The 12,256-nt window shown below is 44.4% G+C and overlaps 1 protein-coding gene across 5 annotated transcripts in view; it reads left to right on the top strand.

Annotated features, from left to right (window-relative positions):
* Window positions 1-2,784: 2,784 nt before the first annotated feature.
* nfic (nuclear factor I/C) overlaps window positions 2,785-12,256 on the top strand; it is a 41,920-nt gene continuing 32,448 nt past the window's right edge. For 2 of the 5 annotated variants that reach the window (XM_085773359.1, XM_085773358.1), the window contains exon 1: window positions 2,785-2,983. In XM_085773359.1, the coding sequence (XP_085629485.1) occupies window positions 2,981-2,983 (3 nt within the window). In that variant the 5' untranslated portion in view covers window positions 2,785-2,980. Of the gene's footprint in view, window positions 2,984-7,242; window positions 7,716-12,256 lie in introns of those variants that run through there. The other 3 variants (XM_085773355.1, XM_085773356.1, XM_085773357.1) reach the window with 2 other exon arrangements.

The following is a 12,256-nucleotide window of genomic DNA, read 5'->3' as shown; positions in this document are numbered from 1 at the left end:
GACACGCTGCCCCCACATGTTCAAGTGCTTTATTCGGATTGCTTTAAGCTACATAGAAATTGCTTGAGCCTGCTTTAAAAAATGTAATTTGTTAAATTTATCAGTTATTTTAAAAACATAACAAGTGCCATATTTTATTATTCAATGCATACTCAGTAATCAAGATGATAATAAGAGTGTAAGTCGCACCAAAACCCATTTAAACATAGTTATTTGTTACCCCCATATTCCCAGACCTGACCATTTGTCTTATTCCCCTGTACTTAAATATTTCTCTCAGAATAACAACCCAATAATTATCTATTAATACCACACGTGTGTTAAATAATTACACTGTCGTTTTCAGGCTGTGGTCCGCTGTGAAACACACAGGTTTTACCTATGCACAGCAGCTTTGAGCTAAAAGCTGCTGCCAACATGGAAACATGTCCAGGGACCATAATATGAACATGCTGATAATGTTAATGGTCACAAGGTTAGATAGACATTAGAATATTTACATTAGCTAAACATTCACTCGTCACTTTTAAGGGTGTCAACAAATACAACACAACAGGGGCTGATGGGAATGTGATTAGTTGTACAGGAATCTTTTTGTAAAATACAAAGTCTTACAAGACAACAGTTATTACAACTCATCTTTGAAGTGACTCTTCTCTTGTTCAAGTGATATCTTCTGACCCTGAGTGCTCCCTGCTTTGTTATTAATGGTATGTCACACGTGTTGCACTGACAGATACCACCTCCCATCAGCAAACACTGACCCCCCACCGCTGTCCATGAGCTGCACTGTGAAAGTCTCACTCTCATTCCTGGGAGAGTTGCCATTACTCTTTCACACTATGCTGTGCACTTAGCATGAATCTACAGTTAGCACATACGAGAGCTGATGTTGAATTTGGCAGGAAGAAGGTGCAGGTGTTACGTCTTTGTTAAAGGTTTCACAACTGCTACATGACACCATTGTATAGCAGCTGTGTGTGGTGTATGTGTGTGTTTGCTGTTTAGATCTAACAGCCCTGTGATAGTCTGGCATTGCAACCTGTCCAGGATGTACTGTACTCCTCCAACCCAAACCCAGTGCCACCTGGGCCTGGCCTCATTCCCCTGCAACCATGCAAACATTAGTGGTGTGGCCAATGGAATGGATGGGTGTTTGGACCTTGATGTGAAAAATCAGACATATTAATGGTGTTGGGATCTGTGATCTTGTCTAATTTGTTGCAGTTCCATATAATAAAATAGATCTAACAGATCTGTGTATAATTGTTGTGGCTTTGGTGGAGGTCAGCTCTTTACTGAATGCCATTCTGGGTTTCTGTTGTGTCACATATCCTTATTCTTCTAATCATCTAAAGTGTGGTTTAGGCGATCTAGGTAAATTGATTAAAGGATATGTATTGTAGTGAAAAGTTATGAATTTGCTTTGAGATTATTTGATCTGAGTATTAACAATCCCTCTCTGATTTGCAGCACAATGGACCATGACTACAGTTTATTCAACAACAAAGAAAGAAGTATTCAAAGAATACTTAAAGATATTTCATGCCACATTTAGTGAATCATGCGCATCTCATCTGCACTGAAATGTACTGTATAGCAAGTAACATATAGGGTAATGTATGAGCCTGTCCTGCAGATCAATTGATGGCTAGTTCTGCCACTGACAGTCATAGAGATTATTAAAGGCACACAATCACAGTCACTTTAGCATTATAAGACAGCACTCTTGACAAGAAATGATGGGCCAATTTGGCACGGCCTGGAGCACATGCCATTTAGACTTTCTTTCTATGGCAGCCTGGGTATGGCCTGTGGCCCTTCGCTGTGTGTAATCCTCCCTCTCCCGATGTCACTATGTCAAAGCAAAAGCCAAAAAAAAATCGTGCAGCAAGTCACAGCTCAGTCTTTGTTGTCAGTGGTGATTATGTAAAATGCCTTCGCTGTTATGAAATCAGGTGACCATAGACGGTCCAGACATAGGTTTTGTTTTACAGTAATTACTTTGTTCACACCCAAATTTTACTGCTTGGCACATTGTAAGTCCACTTGCAATACCTCCATGGCCCACCAGTGGGCTGTGGACCACAGGTTGGAAACCACTGGTCTATATAGTTTGCAAACTATTAAAGATGAGCTTTGATGCTGAAGGCAGACTCTACTTCAGTAGTCATCCTAATTCAGGGACCGTGAGCAAACTCCTCTAAGACCTCTGTAAATTGCACAGATCAAAAGTCACATTATGAGGTCAATGAGATGTGGGTGACAGGCAGCCCCCCAGAGGTGCCTTTATGTAGGTTATCAGTGACTAATCAGAGCTAGTGATGCTTTAATAAACTTATTTGGATGAGAAGAGGAGCAGCAGTGGAAGCCCAAAATATTTGTCAGGAAGTGAATCGAGGTCAGGGTCAGAGCTGAACCCATCACCATCTGACTCCTCAAATCAAGGCTCCTGTTTAACACACTGAGGATCTCCAAGCAGACTGGCAAGGCAAGGGTTAAGTAAATGTGGTAGTTTGTAGGAAAATGCATCAAAACAAAAAGTTGTAGTGAAGTATGAGGGAAGGCAGCTGAGGCAGCTGGTGAGAGTGAGTGAAGGGACGGTGGCAGAGTGAAACAGGACAAGTGAAGAGCGGAGTGGTGGGAGAGAGACAGAGAAAGAGAGAGGGAGCTGGGAAGAGGTAGAAGGTGAATGTAGCACTAGTCCTTTCTGCCGCAGCCTCCCGGGGGGGTGGAGGGGGTGGTGGTGGTGGTGGTAGTGGTGGAGGAGGAGGAGGAGGAGGAGGAGGGGGGTGGGGGGTGATACTGCCGTGGAGCCCGAAGCTTGACGCGGGACGTTCCTGGTCTCGAGCACCGCGGATTTACTCCAGCTGGCACGCGCACGGTGACAGAAATGAATAGCCCACGGAAAGATAACGAGCGACCAGGCAAGATGGGCAGGCGTTGAGATCAGCTTTAACGGTGGCGGCTCAGCTACGAAATGGTAGGACAAAAAAACCTGTTCCGGTACAATAATGTAATAGACTGTACCTTCCTATTGGTGTGCTGTTTCGTGTTTGGAAAAAAAAGAAAAGAAAAAAAAAAGACGCAGTGCGAGGAGTTGAATGAACAACATCAGCTACGCAGCTCAAAGTGGAGCAGAAAGCGGTGACACTTTACATCCGTTTGTCCAAATCTCAGCGAGCCCGTTTCCGCTGTGTTTCTTCTCCGTATTTTTAGTTTGAAGACGCGTCAGGACATTATTGTCCGGTACGTGACGTTTTCCCCCCGCGGACAGAGACTGCCGCTAAATTTCATTCAAAAATATGCAAAATAAATATTCACGGTGCACGCTAAAACACTAACACATGGAACAACATGGTTTGAAGTCGCTGTTCAGTGGTTAAGACCTGCCGTTGATTTCGGCGCAGACACGACACGTTAACACACAGCGCTGTTCATGGAAATGTTAACTTTCAGTGTGGCTCGGACCGCTCTCTCCGTCGGTGTCTTCCTCAACCGCTCGGTTCAAGGCGGAAGCCCCGGCAGCTTGAAACCTTCATAAAACTTGATATTTTGTTGACATGGGGGAGTTTTTGTCAATTATATATGTGCCGAACTTTATAAAACAGAGTCAAACAGGAGAGGAGTTGAAGTCAGAGGCGAGACGATACGTGTGTGTGTCATAAACACGAGTGGACGTTTACTCCAGCTGTTTGTCAATGGAGTTTGGAGCACCGCTGCATCCGCGCCGGAGGACGGGATGTGTCCGTGCGCAGGCGGTTATCCTACCGACCCCCTGGCGGCGCGTGAGTAAGCGAACAACGTGCGTTGGTGCGAGTGTATGAGCGCGTGAAGTGGCGGGTGAAAGTTATCAGTTTGGTGTTTCTGTATGAGCGCGTGCAGCAGCAGGCCCCTCTGCCCCCTTCCGTTCGTCACGCGGGACGGCGGCAGGCCAACTTGAAGTTCAGCTTCAAGCTCCTTCTCCCGGTTTGTGAGCGTGCGTGCGTGCGTGCGTGCGTGCTTGTGTGTGTTAGTCAGCAGAAAATGGCCGCAGTTAAAGCCAGCGGGCTGAGTTAGAATGACAGGCCGACAGAGGGCCTCCTGTCCCGGCGTACAGCTGGGGCAGAGGCCGCTACGGTTTCCACACTGGGCTGCAGCTGGGGGAGGCAGAGGCAGCTCCAGCTCCTCCTGCACCCGCAGTGCTGCTGCTGGAAACACTCAGTGGAAGATTTGAGTTCATGTTGGGAAGTGAGCCACTTGACAACAGCACAGATGCCACTGTAGAGGGGAGAGCAGACCGTTATTGCCCCTCCATCACCATCAGCTCTGATATGTGACACAGATTAAAATTGAGAACAGACTGGGATTTATTATGCTAATTGTGGTAGACTAAATCCCCCTGAACACTAACAATACAAAGATGTGATAAAATTGGGCTCTCAATGTGTGCGTGTGACAGTATGTAAGTGCTGCTGCTTTTGGATGATCATGCAAGTCTAATTTTCATGTAATATACCTTTAAAGCCTTTGGAAACCTGACTATATATGGTAAAAATGCTTATATTATATCAAAGTCAAGTGCCTCATTAAGCATCCACAAAAGTCTGAGTGACAATAACTATTCATAACTATTAGAAAACCTTGTTTAAAAACAGCTCATTTTGCTATTGAGGCACTATTGATGCCACTGGTCAGGACAGTGTGGGCGTGGCAGATAACGCTATGATTGACAGCTCCATTGTCATAGCAACACGTCAATGGCGACCGTTAAAAAAAAAAAAAAAAAAGTCCTCACCGGAGGACGTGCATCGATTGATTGATGCTATTTAGCAGCTAACTAGACTACCAGCTTCGTTTTGGAGCGTCATAACCGTCTTTGGTCGTAGTCTCACAGAAAAAAAGAAGCTTTTAACCGTCACTCATGTCTGTGTGAGCGCCAGGAGGGGCTGACAGACACACACACAGAGACGAGGCAGGTCGCGCTGGAAAGCTAATAAATGCTAAAAGCTAATCGCCAATTTACACACACCCTCCCTCCCTCCCTCCCCTCACCCCCCCAAAAAACCGGCTGTATCGGCTGTATGTAGAGAGGAGTTGTGAGGAGTTGTGGGCACACAGACAGACAGACAGACAGACAGACAAGGTAGGTCGCGCTGGAAAGCTAATAAAGGCTAAATGCTGATCGCGGATTTACACCCCCCCCACACACACACACACACACATAAAAGAAACGGCTGTATCGGCTGCATGTAGAGGAGATGTGAGGAGTTGTGGGCACTGACAGACAGACAGACAGACAGACAGGGTAGGTCGCGCTGGAAAGCTAATGAATGCTAAAAGCTAATCGCCACACACACACATCCCCGGTTGACATGGCTCTGGTTGTGAGGACTTGAGAGGAGTGGAGGAGCGACCGTTAGCAGAACGGTTTTGTTCGCCGCCACTGGGGGGTTGGGTGAGAGAACTGACGTGGCGATTTATGAGTGGGTAGGATTTATTGCGTGATAAATCCCAGAGATAACTCCGCCCAATTCAAACCTACTGTACAAAACCTTAAAAGACAAATATTTTCAATTTGGATGGAAACTTTTTTCTAATTATTTTTACATGTTTAATAATATGTACATAAGACCCTAAAATACATGGTTAGGAGGCTTTGGTGGATTTGGGTTTCCAGAGGCTTTAATGATGACTGTATACGGTATAACCAAGAGACCAAACCGCAAGCACATGGGCCAAACTTTTCCCCCATATTTTTAAGATGACATGTGTCTGGTTTCATTGTAAAACTGTAACAGTAGCCTCCATATTTATCCTCTTACTTTCTACCAGTAAACACCCACACAGAAAAAGCTAGAGATAGAATTTATACTCAGTGGTCATAAAACATTCCCTTATCACAAATTACCATATTAGTATTTATAGTTCATCTAATATAGTATTAATACATAATACATTTCAAGCGTGCACTCTTCTACTCTTTGCAGTGTTTAGTTAGATCTGAAATGTTAAATCTGACATTAGCAGTAGTGGAGGATGGATTCAAATGTTTCACTTCAATAAAAGCAGCAGCTCAGCGCTGCCACACTGTATAAATACTCCTGTCAAGTCCTGTACTGAAGATGGAATACATTAATAGTTATTTCCAGCCTAAGTTGTGAATATTAGTCTTGGAATAAAGCAGTGAGTGAGAAAGTATAATATTTCAAGGTGAATTATGGAGAGGTTAAGATGTAAGTTGAAATCAAACACATCATGAACACTGCGGGAATAAAAGACAAACTACCTTGTTCTGTCTTTGAAACATGTGAAACCACTCTCTGCGGTGACTTTCTCTGTTTACCAGGGTTTTCTCTGAGGAATGGAGGTTAAATCTGGTCCAGATGACCACCTAGATTGATTTTCTGTTGTTTTTGTGATATATTTTCAACAAAAGATGTGTAACTGTAGATGCAGTGCAACTATAAAAATGCATTAATTATATAGGATTTGTTTCCTTATGTGTTGACAAAATGCATCTAGTGACCAAAGACCTAGACATGTTGAAGAAAAATATATTTTTATATGCTGTATTTTATTGAACTCAATTTAAATTCGAGAAAGTGAAAGTATACAGTTGTTTAGGATTGTGTGTGGCGTTTTTAATCATATTTTTTAAAAAATAAAAAATAAAATCAGTAATTTTTTTTTTAATCAAATGGACATTTCAGGCGACCCCATTTGAATTCCAGGCGACCCCACATGTCGTCCCGACCCCAAGGTTGAAAAACACTGCGGAAAGAAAATCCAAAATGAATGCACTTTTGCACTTTTGCCATATTAGGAAAGTTTGGCTGATCAGCTCCAACAGAAGAACCACGAAATAGCCTAATGGAGAGGGAAAACAAACAAACTCCAATAAAGATAGACAACACAGTAGGTCGTTGATGAACCAACTTGTGTGTGCTGTATAATCTGAAGATTAGTCATAGGCTACTGTGTGTTGTGTCCCTGAGTTCCCTGACTTCTCTCTGAACATTGATCCTTTTGTCACGCACCGTCCTGCTCGGGGTATTTGCGCCCTGGGGCTGTCGTTAGTTCGGACCGGGGCAGATACAGTAGGTGAGGGCAGCAGCTCCTCCGGTGACTGTGCAGCTGATCCTGAGATGAACCGTGCAGTGTGTTATGAGGCCAGTTGCTGCTGCGGCTTTAAGCCCGTCGTCTGGGATGGGCTGAATTCATAACGTCATTTCAGGTTTTTTTTCTCCTCTTTTATTCTTCGCCCCCTCATCTCCTTCCCTCTCTAAATGACACAGCCCCCGTGCTCCGTTACACCTCCGGCCATATTCTCCCCAGAATGATTATTCTGAACTTTCTCGGTGTTTTTCCCCCCGCGGGGCTTTTTTCCGGGGCCTCAACTTTTCTGACGTGTCATCATTTCTGGAGTTAACGCGGCGGAGTCATCCGAGGCGACCGGATCCCGCTCCTCTCTCTCTCTCTCTCCCTCTCCCTCTCTCTCTGGCTTCTTGAAGAGACTCAGAGAAACGGAGCAGAGTTTTCTCTAACCCGGAGCTACCGCCGCGCTCAGCTCCGCGAGCGGGTGAAGAGCGGGGCAGCAATCTGCAGAGAAGAGAAAATGACGACGCTGTGGAAATGAAGGTCTTCAGCCCAGGGATGTTTATGTTAACGCAAAGCCCGGTCTGATTCAGCTCCTCCTCATCAAAATGATGTTTTCTCCCCTCTCTCTGTCTCAGGTAAAAAAAAAAAAAGCTGCACTGTGCTTCTCTCTCTGCTCTCGATCACTTGCACTCAAAGAGTCTATCTACTGTACCCTGCTGGGAAATGAAGCCACCATGTAGTTAACTAATTACCCATGATACTGTGTTGATTTGATAATAAGTGTGTGCATGGGAGAACAAATGGCTTCATTTCGACATTTCTAACAGCCCCTCAGCTGCAGCTGCTCCCCCCTTTGCTCACCACAGGACAGGCGGTGATATGAATCATAGATTGATATCAGGAGCAGGTACACACACACAGTGGAGGGGTGGAGAGCTGAATCACACTGACTGCAGCAGGCCCGGGGAACAGACACTTGAATTAACATGTAGTTATTAGCTGGAACTTGCTGAGAGGAGCAGTGTTTGAAAGCCTTGCATCAGACTGACTGTCTACAATATATATGCTTTGTGTTGCTGCTGTGTGTGCACATGTGTCCGTGCACAGAGACGTTTCAGACTGGTCCGTAGTGTCGGTCCACTGCTCACAGATTAGTCTCAGGCACATCACTTTGTTTCACTACAATAAAGACTAAGACTTGTTTCATTTCAGAGTAAAAACATTAATTAGACACCTTACCCCCAGGCCGGAGACCAATGTAACCATGGTAACAATCAATGACACCTGCGTCACATACCAAACAACATAGAAACAGGAAATCAAGGCTTGTATTATCTTGTCTTCATACACACTTAAACTGTTGAACTGTTGAACTGTCTTCCAGATGACAAAAATTGAATGATTGGATATGGTTCCTCGGTTTAGCCATTTTTCTTTTGATAGAAATTTTAATTTACCCAGAAATCAATGTATGACAGTTTCAGCTAAAGAAGGTCAAGAACTGAACAGCTTTGTGCAACGGCTGAATTTGGACCAGCTCTGTCTGAAGTCTGACTGTTTATTCTGTCCGGGCCACAGTTAAAAGTCTGTCTCTGTGAAACCGGCCTCAGATTTAAATTCCCAAACTGTGGACTGAAGGAAGAGCAGCTGCTGAGGGTGAGATATGAGAGTGAGCAAAGGTGTTTGCCACAGGACAAACATCCTAATATTCAGGTTTCTCTCCTGAACTTCCAGTCTATCACCGCTGCAACTACATTCACTCCTGACTTCTGCTTTTACGAGTGCTACTGTGATTACTGGGCCCTGTTTCAAAATGTCTCCCGACTCTGCCAGCCCCTGTTAGTACTATTATTACCACAGCTGCTGCTATTGCTATTATCACTACTGCTGCTATTTGTACAGTTGAATAGTATAGTCGTATTAGCTCTACAACTGTTTTTACGGTTGCTAAAAGTACACCTTTGTGGTGTCGGGGGTCCTCGGTAAATCTGGTTTTGTTCCCAGATCTTAAAGTGATGTGTGCGTCACTTGCTGGTAATATGATTAGATAGAGACTGTTAAAGTTATTTGCACCAATAAAGTACAATATCAACAAAGGCGAGTTCTGTATTATTAGCTAATCTTGTAAGGAGGGCCTGTCTTTTAAGGTTTTATTATTTTAGTTTCACTCGTGCTCACACCGTTCTGTATTAAGTTATATTTAATTTCTTCACCATATTGACACAGCTGCCTTTGTGATCTGTTGTTTGCACCAGTCTTAATGGGAGCTGGGAGACAACAGGGTACAGGATGAACCTACAGTGACAGAGCCCACACTGGAGCTATAGATAAAGTTATAGCCTGTCCAACCCACTCATTTTTTCCCCGATGTGGAACCATCTCTCAACTGCCGTAGCTGCACCAGGGACGCTTTTTAACAGCACACTCATCTGGTTTTATTTCCCCTCCCCCACCCCCTCTGTGTTGAACTCACTTGCTGCTGTAGCCTGAGGGGAGATCAAACACATTATGTTGCTGAGTTTTGCTGATGTTGGATAAAACTGAAGTCACTGCTTGCAGTATAATTACCAGAAAGATGTTTTATTGACTATAGATTTAACTCCTTCCTGTACCGACCTCTTCTAGAGGAGGATTGTCTCAAGACTCCACAAAACTTTATTGTCTTTATTGTCACAGAGTAGCAAAAATATTCCTTTGACAAGGCCGTAGAGGTGTATCAGTTTAGGCTGTCTTTGGGTAAACGCGACTCAAGCCGTGGACTCACCTGCACACATACTGTACAGCATTTATGATTTATCTCATTATGGGACATCTTATACTGTTTGCATTAGGCATAAGTTACTTAGTTACACATGAATTGTGGTGTTGAAGTGCGGCCAGGTCAGAGTCCAGCAGTGAAATCAGTGTGAGCAGTGATTTTCTTAATGTGCACACTGGATCAATGACACTTAAAAGTAGATCAGGTACAAAGTATTATATGGTGTCACTCTCTGGCACCTGTCCACTGCGTGGGTGGTCTCTGTCTAAAGCCTGAGGTCCTGCAGACATATGAAGAGTGAAGCAAAGTGAAACTCACCTGGAGTAAGGCGATACACCGCGGTCTGACATTGATGTTTAGGTCCTGTTTAATGTAAAGACAGTCTCAAGACAGGCGTTTGGCAGCCGTGAGTCACGGTGCAGTCGCCGGATGGATGGACCACTGGTGTTTACAGGTTATTGCCTGTCAGTTCTTACTGACTCAACGTGTACATTTCAGTCTCATCTTTTCGTTTTGCTGCAAAATGGCAGGAATGTCACAAAGCTGCAGATGCAGAGAGTCTGGGCTGTCGGCTTGTTGTTGTGTGCAGCTGCTTCTTTGCATCACCTTAAAATCATAATTGACCGCTGTTATGTGAATACGGGCCGCCACAATTGATTTGGCACGGAAATCACCCTGAATAACTCTTGCATAAGGATTGTGATACATCAGCTGCAGCAGCCTTAGCAGTCTTCACAGCGCACTCAGAAAGTATTCAGACCCCTTTCCCTTTGTCATAGTTTGTTATGTTGCAGTCTGATGCCAAAGTCCACAAATTGACAAAGTGAAAAAGAATTTTAGAAATTTTGGCAAATGCATTGACACAAGTATTCAGACACTTTGATCAGTGCTTAGTTGAAGAACTGCTGGCAGTGATTACAGCCTCCTGTCTTCTTGGGTCAGGCCTCAGGTTCTGTCAGTCTGGACGAGGACGTGGATCAACGGTCATTTCCATCGTCTTCAGAGATGTTCTTTCTGGTTCAGGTCTGGTGGTCCGAGTCGACCCTGAGTCACATGAGCCTTCAGCTGAGGTCCTGATCTCTGCAGGTCTTCATTGAGGATCTCTGTACTTTGCTTTCCCTGACCATGGTCCTTGTGTCCCCACAGCCTGACGCTGCCTCCACCATGCTTCACTGTTTGGATGGCGTTGTTCAGGTGATGAGCGCCTGGTTTCCTACAGGCATGATGCTCAGAACTGAGGCCACACAGTTCAATCTTAGATCCATCAGACCAGAGAAACGTATTTCTCTTTCTGCTGCCTCTTTGTAAACAAAGAGGGGAGACTTCATCTGGACGCTCATAAAGTCCAGATCAGAGGAGAGCTGCAGTGACGGTCGTCCTTCTGGAAGTTTCTCCCATCTCTACGCAGGATCTCTGGAGCTCAGCCACAGTGACCATCAGGTTCTCTCGGTTTGGCCGACGTCCCTGTCAGAATGATGGAGGTCACTGTGCTGATCCAGATCTGAGCCTCGACACAACCCGGCAGCTCCTTCCTCCCCGTTGCGTGGGTTTTGTCAGAGAAGATTGTCAAACACGATCAAGACAAATGAGAGAAACCTGATCTGAATTTCAAGAGTCATTGAGTATCTGAGTACTTGTGTTTTCAATTTAAATAAATTAGCACAACATTTTAAAATTCAGTTTGTTCTTGGCAGCTCTCTGTGCCTATTAATTATGATTTAGACTAGGTCATGTATGTTTGGAAATGTAATATTTTAGTAGTGATCACACATAGTACAGCATCTCAGAGGCTTCTGAACACTAGTCGTCAAGCAGCTTGGTGAAACTTGAAGAGGCATGCTTATCTTACATGAATAGGAATTATGAAATGATATGTGATCACAAATCGGAAAGTTATCACATAAATGTAATACACCAAGAATTTAGGTGTCAGAGTGTGCGATCGAGCGTGATGGACTGGAATGGAAGAACAAAGAGTTACTCTGATCCAGCAGCAGGGCTCAGTTTGGACTGACCAACATTTAATTTAAAAATTATAAATTACAGAAAACATCTGCTCACACCTGATCAGCTTAATATTTCATTGAAGCTCTGCAGATGAAGCATGTGACCTTAGACATTTTAAATGTTGAAAAGGCACTCGCTGCTGGTGTTGACGGTCTACATGTCAGGGGAGGACAGCAGGTGAGTATTTACTACAGCATGTTGGCACAGAGTCCTGGCAGGACGCCTGATCAGGCTACAGGATGTGGGCCATGTTAGGGAACAGCAGGAGTCTACTGTAGGGGCCGAGCAACAGACAGCGAGTGTGTGTACACTGAATTTGCACACCATTACCGAAACATGAAATAGAATAAAATAAAATAAAAGCTCCCTGCTGAGCTAACATCTCTTTGAAGAAGATGCTGCTGAAACATG

This window comes from Trachurus japonicus, chromosome 4 (assembly GCF_045865225.1).
Source record: "Trachurus japonicus isolate A0001 chromosome 4, Traja_1.0".
Lineage (NCBI taxonomy): Eukaryota > Metazoa > Chordata > Actinopteri > Carangiformes > Carangidae > Trachurus > Trachurus japonicus.
This window is presented reverse-complemented; position numbering and strand designations above follow the sequence as displayed.